This window comes from Erinaceus europaeus, chromosome 9 (genome assembly GCF_950295315.1).
Source record: "Erinaceus europaeus chromosome 9, mEriEur2.1, whole genome shotgun sequence".
Classification (NCBI taxonomy): domain Eukaryota; kingdom Metazoa; phylum Chordata; class Mammalia; order Eulipotyphla; family Erinaceidae; genus Erinaceus; species Erinaceus europaeus.
In genome coordinates this window covers 45,022,796-45,041,140 of record NC_080170.1, presented here as the reverse complement: position 1 = coordinate 45,041,140, position 18,345 = coordinate 45,022,796, and the positions used below count along the sequence as shown (strand labels likewise).

Genomic DNA, 18,345 nt, shown 5'->3' with positions numbered 1-18,345 from the left:
GGAGTTTGTTGAATATAAGTCATAGCTGAACATAAGCTTCCCTGGATTGTGGTCTGTGCCCTCTGCAGAGGAGAGCAAGGGGAGGAAGGCTGTGGGGACCAGGGGAAGCAGGATCAGTGGACTTCCTGCAGGGACCTGGGTTTCCATGCATCTGTCTCTGGCTCTGACCACATGTAGTGCAGAGGCCACACACACAGGCCAGAGAAGTCCCAGGTGGTAGTGCCCTTAGTCTTCCCTCCCAGTCTTGGAGAAAACGTTGGCTCCTAATTGATAGAATACATTTGTCTCTGTATCTTTTAGGAGCAGAATGAATCCATCAACCTGCATCTCTCTCTCCCCACTGCATATCCCCTGGGATCTTCACATTCAATTCAAACGTCTGCAAACACACAGATGGTGGGAAATGAGAGTCTAAATAGTGAGCTCAGGCTGGGCTTTTTCCTTGCTGGCTCAGATTACCACTAACCATCAGCCCCAGAAACAGGACTATGAGGGCTTCTGCTGGCCGGCTTTGGCTTCCCTGTCCCCAATGTCACCACCCTGCTGAGACAGGGGGTAACAGTCTACCTACTCTTCCATGGATAGCAAGATAGGAGGCATTTCACTGAGTTCCAGGAGAGCTGACTTTGCTCAGAATGAGAATTTGAAGAGTCTCTTTATGGGTGCAAGCCATTGTCATCAAGTCAGCCTTATCAAACTCTGGACCTGAATACAGACAGCCAGAAGTACTGTGCTGTAAGGCATTAGCATCCCAGGGATAATATAATGAATGCCACAAACTCTCTGACTCTATTTATTCTTTTCTTCACCCTTCTGAAAACAGGCAGTATCTAAACCAAATGCACATCCCAGCCAGCAAGAACTATCACTCCATGAGTAGGTGACATCTCATGTTTGGGCTCCTTCTCCTCCACTCCCATTCCCTCCTGCACCCAAACCACACTCCACATTTTTTTTTTATTCAAAGAAAATCAAAGAGAGTATTTACCCCAAGGCGTTCCTGTAGATGGTCCAGAGGAAAAAAGAAAGGAAAAAAAAAAAGAGGGGCAAGGGAAGGGGCAGAGAGAAGAGAGAGACAGTCAGAAAGCTTCAGGGAGAAAGAACCTGTGATGGTGACAGGGGTGGGAGCAGCCCAGGCCCGAGGAAGCCCACCCACAGCCTTGGCACTTGAGTCCACACTTTAGGACAAGCCAGCATACCCGTCTTCCCCCCACCACCTGTAAAGTCCCTCTGCAGCCCTGAGCTGTCTCTGCCCAGAGGGGACCAAGCACTGTAGTGTCTTCCTCAGATCCTGATTTTGCTGAGGTTTTCTAAGTGCAGGCTTTTGCTTTCACCTCCTTGGGAGCCTTTAGTGCATCTGTGAGGATCCAGGCTAAGAGCCCAGGCCTGCTCTGGGCCAGACACCAGCTCCTTCCAGTCACAGGGCTACTTTCTGCATTGCAGGATCTCATGCTGAGAGGGCTATTCCTGATATTTCCCCAAGCACAGGAAACAGACAGGGACAGCTGACACTGAATGGTTACTTTGGGCCAGACTCTGAGCACCTCCTTTTTTAGACCAAGAGCTTCAGGACAGAAGTATGACCTGTCCACTTCACAGAGGAGATTCAGAAAAGGTAAGGAGGTGCTGGAAGGGTCATCTGGAGTTGGAAGGCAAATCATGTGATGCTCAGATCTCGAGCTCTGGCCCTCCAAGTCTCTACTTTAGCAGGTTTTGGTTCCAGACTGTCAGGTCCCTAATTCCAGAGCTGGAGATGCAGCAGGCAGTGCCCTGGGCTGCAAAGAATGCCGAGACCCCCACGGGCTGCACCCTGCATTAAGTCACCTGGCCAGTGAGTGAGTGAGTGAGTGGCCTGCTGCTCTGAATAAGCATCAGGATTCCCATCTCTTCTGCTTAGCAGCTGGTTCCTGGGATGGCTGCCTTTTCTCCCTTCCTGACATTTTTAATAAGTACCATAAACCTGAGTCACACACGCCAAAACTTCCACTGAACAACTTACTCTGTAAATGATCCCATATTCAAAATTACATTCTCACTGTAAATGCCAAATGAGTGGTGAGATTGGAACTAAACACAAGGTCTTAGAGATCTTCAACCTGTCACATGCTCATCGAATGGGGAAGGCACATAATAATATGCCCTGAGATGTGACCGTGTCCTCTCACCAGGCAGGTCAGATAGACATGCCATAATCCATGGAGAAATATCACTGAGGGAACCCTGAAGAGGTAAGACACCAGGCCCTTTCCTTGGTGTTAGAGGCATTGCCATGAACAAGGCAAGCAAAGACCCCAACCTCCTGGGAGTTATCTGGGCTGGGGGGGAGGGTGCAAAACAGCAAGCAAGCAAACATTTGCTTGAAAATAAAAGTATGATTGTAAACTGAACACCTTAAGAAAGGAGGAGTCCTATGATGGAAAAGAAGTTTGTCTTCTGCCAAGACAATAATGTAGACCATCCTCCCCTGCCCAGGGTTCATCTGTTTTGAAGAACAGATAAAGGGGAATCTGCCACACCCCAAAAACAAGAGAACAGAGTCAGTCCCCTAAAGCAGAGAGAAGAGAACAGGTGATGTTGGGTCACACACTCAGCTTCTATTCCCCACCTGGCCCAGGCCCTGGCCTCTGAGACCTTCTCCTCCAGGGCTTCTGAGCAGGTCCTCGGGACATCTCACTGACACACTGCCTGCCATCCATACAGGAAAGCCTGCGATTCCTGTTCCTTACACACAGCTGGCTCAAGGACAGGGGCTGCTCTCTGCAATCGATTGCCCCCAGTATCCTGGTGAAACACCAATCCATGAAGCAAAAGGAGGGGGGGCTCTGATCATTGTTGTGTGTGCCCCTCATTTTAGAAAGTGGAATTTCTGACAATATACTCTGCTCTCCCCAAGGCTTGTGATCACCCTGTATAGGGTGGGTAGCTCTTTGTCCCGTTCTGCCTCTCACGGGTGTGAGCCTAGAATAATCATCAGACAGAGTTAAAAGTGAAGTCAGGATTAGTCATCCTTCCGTGCTGCTTTCAGACAGGTCTCCCTGTTGCAGAGGCACTGCTGAGAAGCTGCGATGAGTAGCTGCAGGGAAATGTGCCAGCAGCCAGCATCCTTGGGTATAGCATATTCAGCGCTGATGTGAAAACTGTTGTTTGAAATGAAAAGAGTGCTAGGTAACAAAGTCACAGAGTCAGAAACAGTCTCAACAACACAGTCCTCAGGAGCGAAAACAGGCCACAATTTGCATGATCGATAGGGCACAGAGCCTCTTCCAAAAAACCTCTGAAGAGGAGAGCTTTTTTTTTTTTTTTTTTTTAAAGTTACTGTCTGACTTAACAGGACTACAGGGAAGAGATTTCATCAAACTCAGAGGATACGCTCTTCAAGCACTTTAACAAAGGCACCTTGTTTTTACAATGACAATTTGACAATTTTTTTTTTTTCTGGCAATCATTTCAGCGTAAGCATTTGAGAACACTTTGCTAGTCTTTGCTACTAAATGGAAAATCCGAATTTTTCTTAAACAATGCCTAGATAATTAGTGAACTATTATCAGGTTTAAAAATCATCTCTAATGTGAAAATCTAAGGGTAATTTCACATGCCAGCACACACTGGTCCCACTTTAATGGGCACTCAATTGGGCTACCCGTTTTTCCATTTATTTCCTACTTAGTTGGTAAATTCCTGGCTGCTCTCCAGCACAGGGCAAAAACAAACAAACAAAACAAAACAAACAAACAAACAAAAAAACTTATTTTGTTGGTGTCTCACGAGTAAAAGATGAGAATTTTCCAGCTCACTTGTCAAACTGCTCTCCAGCTCTTTCATGAGTAATCACTCATCATTCTAATCTTGCTCTTCAGCCCCCAGATCTCCCTTTTCTCAAAGAATAACCCCCCACCCCCAACACTCACTGATTTCTGCTAGGAAACAGCTCTCCTTCCATTGGGGGGAGAGTGTGGGGAGTACAGGCTTGCTGGGAGGTGGGGGGGGGGCACGAAGCTGCAGCTATGCTTAGAGAGGCCTTAAGCATTTTGCTTGAGTATCTGTACTAGTATGTAGAAGGCAATCATTGCTACCATTTATTATGTGCTTACTAAGTGCTTGGCACTGCACTGGATGCTTATTATTTTACCTTATTTGATTCCCAACAAAACCAAAAATAGTTATTTTTAATTTCAATTAAAAACGAACAAGTTCAGAGAATTAAGGGAGCTAATGATTAAGAGTGCTGAGATTCACAATACCACCCCTAGGCTTTTATCCAAAGGATATGAAAACACTAATTCAAAAGGATATTTGTACTCCTATGTTCTTAGCAACACTATTCACAATAGATAAAATATGGAACTGACCTAAATGCCCACCATCAGATGAGTGGATAAAGAAGCTGTGGACTACACATTCAACAGAACACTATGCATCTATTGAAAAAGATGACACTGTGACTTTTAGGGGTGAAATGGATAGAACTTGAGGTGATTGTGTTAAATAGGTCAGGGCATGAAAGACAAACTGTAGGACAGTTTCATTCATATGTAGAATGTAAACAAAAGCAAAGTGGCAAATCACAACAAAAAGCAACTCTTAGACTCGGAACAATATGGTGCTTACTGGAGGGAAGTGGGGGGTGAGGAATAAGTGGAGGGGTGCCATCTTGGTAGTGTGTAGCACTGCCACTTGGGAAGTGAATGTGGAGAGTTTCCTAGATGTATAGAGTTGTGACATTGTACCCCTGAAGTTTTACAGTACAGCAGACCAATGGCAAATCAATAAAAGTGATGCTTTAAAAAAAAAAAAAAACAACAACAACTAGGCTTCAGGCCTTTATCTGCCTGACTCCAAAACCTGTGCTCTTATTGATGAAGTTATAAGGTCAGGTGGGAACCATTGGAAGGTCTTAACCAAAGATGGACAAAAGCAGAAGAAAGGGTTAGTAACAGCTTTCTCTCTCAATACTCTTCACCTGTCTAGGGTCTGTGAGGGTTCATGGGAAGAAAACTACAGACAGAACAAGACCAACAAGGTCAGGGATTCCCTTACTGCCCACAAGTCTTTCTGGTAGACATTAAGGTCTGTAGAGCAGGTTGTAGACCAAGCCATTACTTTGAGTTACAAAGGTTGATGGATTAGAAGGTAAAAAGGAGCTCGATGTAATGGAGAAAGTACAAAACTTGAAGAAAAAAAAAAACTGATCAGTAGCTGGAGAAATGACTTTGTTTCCTGCTGAGTCAAATAAGTCATACCTTAACCAAGCCATTTCTCAGCCAAAAAAACCGTTGAGGGAAAGTGCATGAAAAACCCCAGTGACCTATGAAAATGAAGATGCTTCCCCTGCCACACTGAAAATGATGATCTCTGGAGAAAGAACTCTCTAAAACTTGTTAGTAAGGTTAGTCTATTGTAAAAAAAAAAAAAAAAAGAAAAGCATTTTCAATGTGGCAGGGGAAGCATCTTCATTTTCATAGGTCATTGGGAGTTTTTCATGCACTTTCCCTCAACGGTTTTTTTGGCTGAGAAATGGCTTGGCTAAGGTATGACTTATTTGACTCAGCAGGAAACAGAGTCATTTCTCCAGCTACTGATAATTTTTTTTTTTCAAGTTTTGTGCTTTCTCCATCACACTGAGCTCTTTTCTTCCTGACCCACACCTCACATCTCTTGGGGTCTCCCACAAACCCTAAATCCTTTGTAACTGCCTCTTTCCTTCTTTTCTTTGCCCAGAGTCCCACCTTTTGGCTTAGGATTAAGGACACCAGCCTCTCCTCTGTGTCTTAGCAAACCTCTAGCCTTATAACATGCAGAACTCTACTCCAACTGGAAGGTATTTTTATCCTTGTACTGACAACCCACAGGAGATGGTTAAGTTTCAAGCCAAGATCTCCTAACCACTCTGCTATTCATTCAGTATGTTGAACAGTGACCTGATGTGTCATACTTCTGATTCTTCACATTCTCGACATCCCTCCCCATCCCTACCTCTAACTGATCATTCTAAGGAGGCCTTGATGCTTCCTGAAGTCTTTCCAACAGATTCCCCCAGCTGGAGACTCCTCCATAACCCAAGCCTCGTGAGTGAGTGAGTGAGTGAGTGAGTGAGTGAGTGAGTGAGTGAGTGCCTGCAGATTCAGCAGATGGCTGGTGAGTCATGTGAGCAGAGCTGACACTTCCCCAGGCCAACAGGAAACCTCTACTCACATCCCCAAGCTACTCTCAAGCCTGCTTTTCAACTTAGAGGACCCTGGGATGTGCCCCTCCAAACCCTGCAGAGTGAGCTGTTCCTCTGGCTCTGAAGGCACCCCTTCTGTCCAAGACTGCTTTCTGCAGGTGTCATGTTCTCCAACAACTAATCCTAGTTGGCTTGGCTCTGTGGTCACAGACTGAGTCCCACTTACAACCAACCATCCCCCAAGTCTATGCTTGGAAATAAAGAGAAGATTAGGGCATGTAAGCATGCAAATACCCACTGCATCCTTAGGGTGAAAGTCTCATGCTGCTGGAATCCCCAGCAGCATGAAAGTCACAGGTGACAACACACTGCCCCATGTACCCTGAAACACACATACTAGGGAGTAAAGCCAAGTTCAAGGAGGCTGGCCAACAACTTGTCTCCCTTTTTCAGAAAGTCCCTCCATGGACTCCTGGTCCATCCCTGCCTACTCCTGCCCAAACACCTTTCTTCCTTCCTTCCTTCCTTTCTTTCTTTCTTTCTTTCTTTCTTTCTTTCTTTCTTTCTTTCTTTCTTTCTTTCTCTCTTTCTTTCTTTCTCCCTCCCTTCCTTCCTTCCTTCCTTCCTTCCTTCCTTCCTTCCTTCCTTTCTTTCCATGTGTTTTAAGATGATTTCTAGTCAGTTCTTATGGTTTTCTTTTTAAATTTTTAAAAATTATCTTTAAAAAATTTTTTTTTTCACAGCAGCTAAGGTGCAATACTGCAGGGTGCACCCTCCCAAACTCTGACTGCTGATCTACAACTGTCCACACTGGGGCAGAGAGTTGGGCAGAACCCTTCTGGGATGATTCAAAGTTTGAGCTATCTGCTGGCTAACTGCTGGAAATCTTCAGCTCAGCCACATCTTAAATCCACAAGAAGTGGGCTACCTAATGGCAACATTTATTCTTCATTCTCTGCCATGGAGCTGCATGAAGATATGGTCTGCCCAGCTCCAGTCAAAAAGGAGAAATGTTCAGGAAATGGACTTTGTCCTCTCTCACAGTCCCCTTACAAGAGTATCCTGTGTTCCACTTAGCATTACACATTAAAACTACATTGAAACTCTGTTGTGACCCCAATAGGAGTTTGGGACTATTAGCATACAAATAACATCACCTTGAGGAGGTGCTTCAGAGAAGGGAATGTATAAAAGCGAGGGACTTTGAGCACATTGCTCTCTTTGACTGCTGCTGCTTCTCCTGGTCAGAAGGATCTCGACGGAGATAGATGCACCAGGTACCCGCCATGGCTACTTCTCCTGGGAACTGAACACATGTGACTCTGCTAGCTGGCAAACTTTTAGACCCCTCTACAGCCATGAGCAACCTTTACCTCAGCTGATAATTGTTTATCTTATGGGACTAAATTTTTGATAACTATACTCAGACTTTATGGACATAGTATACTCTTAACCCTTGATGGTAAGTGCTTATTTTGCCTTTTACCTGTTTCACCCCAATAAACCTTGTATTGTTTAAACCAGTTCCCAGTTCCCCACTGTGAATCCTTTCACACACCGCAGTAGCCCCCAACCCAACCCCCTTTTTAAGTTAATTTATAACAAAACTCCACCTCACACCAGTTGCAAATGACTTACATCAACAAAGCAGGAAATGACAAGTGTTGGAGAGGATGTGGAGAAAGAGACAGGGACAGGCGGTGGAGCACCTGGTGGCGCACTACACTGAGCAAGATCCGAGACTCAAGCCCCTGGCCCCCAGCTGCAGGGGAAAGCTTCATGAGTGGTGAAGCAGGGCTGCAAGTGTCTCTCTGTCTCTTTCCCTTCTCTCCCCCCAGTCCCCTTTCAAATTCTCTCTGTCTCTATCTAACAGTAAATAAAAATATTTTTAAAAATTTCATTAAAAACAGAAAGAAAAAGAGACTCTGTTACACTGTTGGTGGGAATGCAAACTGGCACAGTCTATGAAAAAACTATGAAGAAATAAAAAGAAGAAATAAAAATGGAAACATCTTATGACCTGGCAATATTACTCTTGGGCATTTTTCCTATGGACACAAAACACTAATTTAGGGGACACATGCACCCCTCTGTTCACAGCTGCATTATATACAATGAATGGAAGCAGCCTCAATGTTCACTGACAGATGACTGGATAAACTACAGGAGATAAGACTTTATGGAATGCTATTTCTTTAATTAAAAAAAGATGATGTTGTATCCTTTGGGACAAAATGGATAGAACTAGAGGTAATTGTGCTTAGTGGAATAAATAAAGAGGTTAAAGACAACTATGTAAGGAATCTAGAGAATTGAAACATAGGAGCTAGCAAAAAAAAAGAAAGAAAGAAAGAAAGAAAGAAAAAGAAAAAAAAAGAAAAGAAAAAGAAAGACCACTACCAAATGAACTTGGACTGGGTGTGTATTGCACCAAAGCAAAAAACTCTGGGGAAGAAGGAAAATGGGGCAGGACCAAATGACACTGGGGTCCTGTTATGTCTCCTAGACACCAAGCAAGGGGAGAAGAGAGGTTATGTCCTATATGTTAAAGACTACACTGTAAACCATTAACCCCTCAATAAAAAAAAAAACAAAGTAATACATCTCTAAGATTTTGTGAAAACTATGGTGGTTATCACTGGGAGGGTGGGGACACAGAATTGGGTGGCAGGTGTGGTATGGGACTATACCCTGAAGTCTTACAATCTTATAAACCACTGTTAAATTACTACTAAAAATAATTTTTAAGAAGATTAATTTATGGTCATAGCTTTCTTTGGGGGATGTCCCTTTCCAGTTTGAAAGATGGGCCTGTCAAGAGAAAAGCCCCACACTGATCCTAAGGCCACTGAAACCCAAAGGGACACATGCACCCCTATGTTCATAGCTGCATTGTTAACAATAGCTTAAATTCCTGTCAACAGATAACTGGCTAAAGAAGGTATGGAATAGTGGGCTGGGAGATAGTGCAGTGAGTAAAGCACTGGACTCTCAAGCAGGAGACTCTGAGTTCAATCCCCAGCAGCACATGTATCAGAGTGATACCTGGTTCTTTCTCTCTCTTTCTTTCTTCCTATCTTTCTCATAAACAAATAAATCTTTGAAAAAGAAGCAGCAGCTATGGAATAAATATTCCAAGTAATACCACTCAGCAATCACAAAACATGATATTGTATTCTTTGGGACAAAATGGATAGAACTGGAAGTGGTTATGCTTAGAGAAATAAGAGATGAAAGACAACTAGTGGATGGTTTCACTCATGTAGAATCTAGAGATCTGATATATATGAGCTTGACAAAAATAAACCAGAAACAAAAAAACTATTTCTAAGACATGTGGAACCTATGGTGGAGAATCTTTAGGAGGTAGGAGGGTGAGGATACAGAAATGTGGTGGTAGGGGTGTTGAATGGCCTTGGAGCCTGGCTGGCAGGAGAAGCAGGAAGAAGCCCCAGCCAGGAGCAAGGAGCAGGCTGTGTCTGTTCCTGCTCTGAGGAGCATAAGCACAGGCCAGTTCTCCACCCTGTGCAGTCTCACACTGTCAAGAGTCCCAAAGGATACCCCAAAACCCAGGCACCATATTCCATAGTTCCTTGGGACCCTGCCCCATTCTTAATGTGAATGTGCAAGAATGAGTCTGAACAAGCCCCGTGCCCATGTCCATCTTAGAAGCCTGTCAAGTTGCAGGACAGCGACACACTTGATGAAAAGAATGGAATCAGAACTAATATGGGGACTCCAGCGGTGTCTAGCAGCAGCAGGCAGACTGACTCACATTCCTCTCTCTGGCTAAGGGCTGAGTAATGAGAGGTCAAGTGCAGTGGGGCTCCAGCTCTGCCAAGTGCCGGAGAGTCCTGCCCTCACCTCCTGCCCAGCCACCAAGACAGATGGTGTTGGAGGCTGGCATCAGCCACCAGGGAGCCCGTGGGACTCTGACAGGGCATGGACCAATGAGGGGGAGGAGGTAACAGCAGAATGTGAGTTATTTTTCTTTTGAAGAGCTTGTATGGGCAAGCTGCTAAAAGCAGAGGGTTCATGACTTAAATCTAGGATTGTTCACATCACAGACTTGACCCAAGTCAGTCCAGAGCTGGAGAGTTGCCCTCCCTCCCCTCCAGTACTCTCCCACACCCCCTGTGACGCCAACTGTCCACTTCCCCACCCAGAATTCTGCACTCCGCACCACAAATGTAAAGCCAGATGGTCAAGGTCCCAGTGAAGAGTCCTGCAAAGCTCATAAATTGAACTTGCCACTGAGGGCACATAGCTTCCCTACAAGGTATCTGATTCTGGGGGGGGGTGATAAATCCCCCCCCCCAAATGAAGAGATGTCCCTGAAGTGCAGAGACCCAGAAATGCCAAGGCTGGAACCATCTCTGCTTTTCCACCTCGGAGGCCAGGTGGTAGAAGGGATGGTAGCAGGGTGTGGGGATGGTGGGGACAGCAGTGTCAAATCATCAACAGAAGAACACCTTTTGGGGGGGGCTGGAGTTAAGGGGTTGGGGGAAGAAGAGTGGTTTCAGAGTGCCAGTCACTCACCAGACTTTTCCTGAAACCTCAGAGTGGCCAAGCCACAGCTTGGGACATTAATAGTTGGCAAACACTCGGGTTCTCCATCTGGTCCTGAAAGTGGGGTGCCATGACAGCAGGAGAGCATGGGAGTAATCTCTGCCTACCTCCCCACACAGGAACTCAGCTGAGGGATGGAGACCTAGGTGTTCTTAAAAGAGCTTTATAATGTAAAAGTGGCCTGGGAAGAAAGGAGAGTTGCAATTCGGTGCCCTCCTGTTTATCTCTTTAGCCCCAGAACATACAAACCCTCTTCTCCCCACAACTTCCCAGCAGCCAGTCACATTCCTAGTTGGAATTTGTCAGGTTTACATTATAAAGAAGCCCAGCTAGAGAGAAGAGATTCCTCTGCAGCCACGGCATGAACATATATGCTTCTCGGAAACATACATGACACAGGAGCAAGCCTCTGCAGATGGGCTCAAAAGCCCTCGCTTCCTCTGAGAATTCAGCTGGAGCTATCCCCCCCCCCCATGGGGGTGCTATTCTGGAACCTGGGCTGGGTTCTGAGAAGGTAGCTGGCTAGCGGTGGTGGTGGTGGGGCAGCCCTGCCACCCCAGGTTTCTGAGGAGCCACACAGAACTGCTATTTGGATAATCAGATCAGCTAGAAACTGAAGGCACAAAAGCATCTGCAGAAGCAGTGGTGCTTCAAGGTCAGAAAGAGAGAGAAGCCAGGGCAAGAGTAAGGCTAACCAGCTGGTGGGCCTTACTCTCAAGGGCAGATGGACAGGAAAGGTGGTCTATCCATTTACACACATGTAAGCACAAGGAACAGGAACCTCAATGAACATGCAGAAAAATCCACCTTTGGTTTTCTGGTGGCCTGAGCCTAGTCACAGTCCCACAAGGGGATGTAAGCTTTATGGCATGTGTCCCCAGGGCAGACCCAGGCTCTGTGGGCAGGTGACACCCTGGCTACTGCTGCTGAGTGATGGGAGAGCTGAATTCTCCAGGGCCCTTGATGAGGAAGGGGGAAGACAGTCAGGAAGCGTGGGTACTGGAGGCAGAGAGAGCATCCCCTGGCCCTGGCAGAGGGGATGGCCTTGAGCCTGTCCCACCCTTAAGCAGGGAAATTGGAGAGGAAATGTGCACGGCAGGCTTGGGAGGAAGTGGGTAGCAGAGAGTGGGCAGAGGAGGACCAAGGACTGTTTTCATTTCAGAGAGAAATAAGGAAAAGGGGCAAGAAGTGGCTTTACCAAAAGCAGATGATGGATCGGAGCCCTCCATCCATCACTCTCATGGCCCGAGGGCCCGCAGGTGCCCCGGTCCCGGCACGGTACCTGGTCTGAGGACCCACAGAGAAGCGTCGGCTCCGGGCTGTTAAGGCTTCCCCTGCCTCCAGCACAAGGCCATCACAGCCACGTTCCAAAGGGCACAAAGAAAGAACAAAACAGGTGACAACCCTTCAGTCCTCACAGCTCTGCACCCAAGGAGAACTAGAGAACAGGGGCTGTGTGCAGAGGTTTGTGGGCAAGAGATACTCCTCCACCTCCTCATAGATCAGCACACCCTCATGCTTGCAGGAGTGAATGTCAGAGATGGTGAGTGTGCCAAACTGCCAGGCCTTGAGGACCAGTCTGTGTGTGTGTCAGTGTGTGTGTGACACAGCCACGTCTCGGAGACCGCCTGTGCATGTCTCCTCTGTCCCTGTGCCGGGCTTCAGGACACAATGGGAGACAAGTGGTCAGTCCTATGTTACATGCCACACACTTGCTCTCCTCTCTTTGTGAGAGATGAGAAACGAGTCACAGGGATGCCATCTTTCTACACTGCCCCAAGACCTAGTGCTGAGAAGTAGAGGGGCTGGGATTTGAACCCATGGCTATCTGGCTCCACTGCTCAATGCCACTCAGCCCTGCCACCCCTGTGAGCTCTGCTCTACACAATTATGGGGGCAGTGCTGTCCTATGTTTGCCTCTTCTCCTTCTTCAAAGGAAGATAAACTAAGATCAGAATGAGAAGAGTACTGTATTTAATGACTTAAGCAAATGAACTGATAAAACGAGCAGGATGTTGGCCTTTTAAAAACTCAAGTTTTATTTATTTTTTTTTGTTTGTCTGTTTGTTTTTAATCTCCAATAAGGGTGGGCCTCCTTAACACAGACTTTAGTGTTTCTTTCTAATTAGAGGAGGGATAAAAGGGGGTGTGGAAGCCCTCTCCTTAGAGCCTGAGTTGTCTTTGTCTCCTGCTTCAGGGAAAGGCCCCATTCCCGGCTTGCTCAGAGAAGGGACCCCCAATTTTTGCAGGTTCCAAATGGATCAATGTTTGAAGAGGGGGGGGGAAACACACATAAAAACATTGACACGATGAGCAGCATCTAAGACTGCTTTCCAAAGCAGGCCACGGAGGAAGCTGGAAGTGTCTTTCCTTGTGGATATACAGATCACTAAGGTGTGAATGTCCCTGGAAGAGCTCTGGGGAGTCCAAGCTCATGGGGAGAGACCTTCCGTGTGCAAGGATCCTGCCCTGAGATCCCTGACTTGGTTCTACACCACCTCTTTCTTGCCAGCTGCTCCTTTGACTTCTGCAATGGAGGAAAGGGAACCTGGCTAGCTCCCCCAGACCCTGGAGGCCCCATCACATAGGTGAGTCCTCCCCAGGCCACTCCTTCAGTACCCCTGCTCCTCCTCCCCCATCCTCCAGGGCACATGAGCTGGACCACAAGGTTTTGAGGGGTTCTGCTGGGGACCCCACCCCAGGCAGCCAGCCTTCAAGGTCAAGTTCTTTGGCAGCACAGTGAATCATTTTTCAAACTGGAGGTGGCCCCCCAACAGCCAGACTCTCAGGAGAGAAGGGCAGGGAAAGTAAGGAGCAGCAAGAGTTACTCACGCTAAAGCAAAGGCCACCAGGGCACCCACCACCACCACAAAGTCCAGGATGTTCCACAGGTCCCGGAAGTAGGAGCCATCCTGTAGGATCAAGCCCTGGTCGATCATCTGCAGGACAGGGGGACATAGCTCAATGACTGAATAGCTGAATGACTGTCCCTAAAACCAGTCCCCAGGGGAACCCAAAGGTGACAGGACAGGTGTCACAGGCTCTCTCTGTGAACTGAGAGGTTTGAGGGTCTGTGCACAGCTTCCTCAGCCACCACAGTCCTGACCTTTGTCAGCAGTGGCTCAGGGCTCCAGGACAGGTGGGGATAGCTAGCTCCAGATGGGGGAGCCTGGGGAATGAAAACCAGCGAGAGGGAGGAAGGAGGGGACAGTGGGCAGAAAGAGAATCATGGGAGTCGGGCGGTAGCGCAGTGGGTTAAGCACAGGTGGCGCAAAGCGCGAGGACCTGGCTCCCCACCTGCAGGGGAGACACTTCACAGGCGGTGAAGCAGGTCTGTGGGTGTCTATCTTTCTCTCCCCCTCTCTGTCTTCCCCTCCTCTCTCCATTTCTCTCTGTCCTTTCCAATGACAATGACATCAATAATAATTACTACCACAATAAAACAACAAGGGCAACAAAAGGGAATAAATAAATATAATTTTAAAAAAAGAAAGTATGACTCATATGAAGTCCAGGAGGATGCCCTCATTCCACTTGACCCTGACCTTGGCAAGACTAAAAACATGCTGGGGGTGTGGGCAGGGGGGGTGAGCAGGCAATGGAATACCAGTTGAGCACATGTTACTAGGCACAAGGACCTGAGTTCAAGCCCCCAGTTCCCACATGCAGGGGAGAAGCTTCACAAGAGGTGAAGCAGAGTTGCAGGTATCTTTCCCTTTTTCTCTCTCTTCCTCCTTCATAATTTCTCTCTGTCCTATCAAGTAAAAAGAAAAGAACAGAAAAATGGCTGCTCCGAGCAGTAGACTCAGTGTGTAGGCACTGAGTCTCAGTGATAATCTTAGTGACAATTAAAAATATGCATGCTGACAATAAGGACCTCCCCAAACTTGCCCATACCCCCCTCTGTTTGTCCAGGAAGGACTTGGCCCTCCACCCTGGGACCAATTCCAGGGCCCATATCTACCTACACAGCCTCACAAAGTGACTCCTGCCATCAAAGACTTTTCCCCAGGATCCTCAGGCCAGGGGTGGGTAACAGGAGCCGTGCTGAGGCTCTGTCCCTGGCAATCAGGTGACTGTATCAAGGAAGGGCTGGAGATCAGAGGAGCCAACATGATCTGTCTGAATCCAGGCCCAGGCTCTCTCTGGAGCCTCTTACCTTTATCACCATCTCAAAGGTGAAGACGCCAGTGAAGACATAGTCAAAGTAGCGCAGGACCTGGGGAGACCGATGATGGAGGAGGACAAGTGAGGGGGTCCCCAGGCCCACACACCCTGAATCCCCCCCTGGTTTGACTGAGATGGGGTGGGTGGGGTGGGTCAGAGATGGGCTACAGCACAGTCACAGGTCCTTCTGGAGCCACGTACCTTGGTGGCTGTGGCCTTCCCCACCCCCCTCTGGGCAGACCTCAGCTGAGTGGGGTCTGAGCTGCTCCCCCACACCCCTTCCTCTGCAGTGCCCTGAGTCCTGTCAGCTCCTGCCCTCCTCATCTTCTCCTGGCACACCCTTGGGACCTCTGGAAGGTGTCCCCGATCTACAGCAGGGACACACCCTTCCAGGCCCCGGCTATAAGCCCCAGGCTTCTTGCTGTGTGAGTAAGGGGTGCGTTGTCAGAAGGAGCTGCCTTGGAGTGGCTCCTTCCTTCCCTGGAGAACAGAAGAGGTGACCTCTCAATTCAGGAATCATCGCCCCTCCCTGCTGTTCATCCCTATGGCTGCGGTGGCTGGGAAGGGGACAAGAGGGATGGGAAACCCACTCTGTTGCGCTCTGAGTTGGTGAGGACGGGGTCCTCAGCGGCCAGGGCGATGCTGCTAGCGGCGATCACCAGGAGGATGCACATCTCGAAGTAGCGCAGGTTGACGATGTAGTGGCAGGCCCTGCGGATGCTGCGGGCAGAGGCAGACTTGCTGAGGCTCCCACGCCCACCTCAGCTCCCCGCTCCGTGAAGGCCAGCCTGCTCCAAATAGCCAGGCAGCAGTCTAGGGGAAGCCTAGTTCAATCTCTCTGGCACAAGTGTTGACTTAAAGCCATGGAAGGAGAGTGAATCCGACCCATGGCCTGCAGGGGAGCAGTCGTCACTGCCTGTGCTGGTGGGGAGCACCTGGGACACCCCATGTCACCTCTCTGTCCATCCTCCACTGTCCACACACTGAGGCAGAGTAAGGTACTATAAGAACCACGTAGGGAAAGTAGATGTTGATTCTGAGACTTCCTGGTGAAAGCACAGCCGCAGTTTTCAGCCACCCTGAGCATTCTAACTATATCCTGCAGATGCCACCCAGTCCTAGGGGCCTCAGGCTCCTCAACCTGGCAACAGGTCCCAGGGTTGGCCCACACCACACCACCTACACACCAGCGAGGGCACCCCACTTTAAGCCTCAGCCATTTGTCCACGGGTCCCTCTGGATAATTCTAAGAGCAGAAGGCAGTTTCCTCTCAAAACTCTTTTCCTGAATCTGACCTTCTATTACGGACTTTTCTCTGGCACTGCATCTCATGCCGCTTCCTTCCATTTCAAACTCAGGTAGTGAGACCAGCTCTCCTAAACTGCATGGGGTGTTCTGGTCATTCTAAGCCCCAGATTCTTATTTCTGTTCCTATTCCCCCTTGCCACATCCCCCGAATAGAGGCCTCTTGAAGTAGACTTCTTTCCTCCTGTCTCCCACCCCAAGGTCACCTCCTAAGGAGAAAAGCTGTAGAGTCTTTATCTCATGACTTTCCACGTGCTTTTCTGCGACTTTAGACAAGGGATGCAGAGTTCCTACCCTGCTCAAGTTCAGGACCTAACCTCAGTTGCTAAGCTGCCCGGGAGCTTCAGAGCTTGACCAGGAGGACGAGCAGCCCCTCATTTCAGTGCCCCTGGCTCAGACTCGGGTGAGGTGCTGGCATCCCGGGGGTGTGGCGAGCAAGTGACTTACGGGTTGGTTGTGCTGAAGATGAACATGGAGCTGTGTGGCACCATGGCTTTGCCTGTTTCCCGCTTCTCCTTCTTTTTCTTCTTCTCTACCTCCTCTTCTTCCTCCTCCTCCTCTTTGATCTCAGCCTCCTTCAGGGGACTGGCCTCCCCATCAGTCTTGTTGCTAACTGCAACAGGAACACACAGCCTTCAGAAACCTTGCTCCACAAGCCCTTCCTTCTCCCAGGGGGACTGGGATGTGGGCCCCATGAACATGGGATGTTGATTTGATGACACTCAGGTCACCTTTACTCTCCCCACACTGACACTGCTTTGTAGAGCTTTCTGGGGCCATCTAAGTAAGAGTAATTCTGCTTCCCCAGAACAGGACAGACAATGGCTGGGTGAGTTTTGAGTTGTAAAGTTATAGCTTAGGATCTGACATCTAAACTCTGGGATCCCTTGTATAAATCCACGTATTCAACTTTTGCATCTGTAGCCTTTGAACAATACAGATATCATTAGCTTCATTATACACAGTGGAAAACTGAGGTTCAGGGAATGTAAGAACGTCTCCTGAGGTCGCACAACTGAGAGTCCTTTCAACACAGTTAAAGTGCAGTGGTATGTTGGATAGTATGCCAGCTCCCCCTGGCTTCTGCTTAACCATATGCCTATATAGGGATAGATTTAATCCCATTCAAAGCTTTGGTCTATTTACATAAATCACTTTTACATTTACATAAAGCACCACACTCCCTCCAAGGCATTGGTGGTTTAGTGGTAGAATTCTCACCTGCTCCACCCCCTCTCCTTGTCACACCCTGATTTTCACCAGTCACTTTTCTCTCCACCCTCTCTGCATCACATCTTGTTCACACCCTACTTGGGAAGTATATATAAAGACAACATTGTTCGTTTTAGTTAGTTGTTAGTTTAGTCTAGCTTGGTATAGATTGCTCTGCGTCCTGCATGAATAAAGAGATACTGCGTACAGCTCAACCATGAGTCCCTGGTTGTCTGTCTCCCGTCAGTGAAGCTCAGCCCGACAGTGGTAGACATTGTTTTTGTGTGGTGCCAGGGAATAAACTAAGGGCTTTGCATATATGTGATAGTCCTGGGCAGTCTCCCTAGTCCATTAGAAAAATCTCTATCCTTAAAGAGGAAAGAGAGAGAGACAGAGAAAAGAGGAGAGACACCAAAGCATCATTCTGTTAGCCATGGATCACCCTCTGGCACTATTTATGGTGTTCCCCTGTGGTGCTAGGGATGGAACCCAGGGCCTCAGGCATGCTAAGGTGTGTGCTCTACCTGCTGAGTGATGTCCTGATCTTGCAGTGGAAGATTTTAAGAAACCTCGACTCCTTTTGCAGCTGACTTTCTGGCAGTGCTTTGTCCAGCCAGGATTGATGGGGAAAGGGGAATGCAATATTCATGGGAACATGGGTCCCTAACTGCATTCTGGGATGGAGATGGAGGAGCCAGTGGCTTAAGGGACTGCAGGCTGCCATTCTCATTCCCACAAGTCAGTTGTGGGTCCATAACTACATGACTCTACATGACATGAGGTATTCATAGTGGCCAAGAGGCCCAGTGACCCCACTCCACCTTTGTCAGGGAGACACTCTCCCCCCAAAGCTGTATAAGCAGCACACTGCTGAGGTGCTACACACTCTCCCCTCCCCACACCCACACACCCAGCTGGTCTTTCCAAAA

At 48.0% G+C, this 18,345-nt stretch overlaps 1 protein-coding gene across 12 annotated transcripts in view; it reads right to left on the bottom strand.

Annotated features, from left to right (window-relative positions):
- The window catches only part of CACNA1E (calcium voltage-gated channel subunit alpha1 E), a 558,522-nt gene that overhangs the window by 55,015 nt on the left and 485,162 nt on the right, over positions 1–18,345 (bottom strand). For all 12 annotated transcript variants that reach the window (XM_060197790.1, XM_060197787.1, XM_060197789.1 and 9 more), the window contains 4 exons: positions 16,652–16,817; positions 15,490–15,619; positions 14,892–14,951; positions 13,565–13,671 (listed from right to left, as the gene is read on the bottom strand). In XM_060197790.1, coding sequence (XP_060053773.1) covers positions 13,565–13,671; positions 14,892–14,951; positions 15,490–15,619; positions 16,652–16,817 — 463 coding nt within the window. The remainder of the gene's footprint in view (positions 1–13,564; positions 13,672–14,891; positions 14,952–15,489; positions 15,620–16,651; positions 16,818–18,345) is intronic.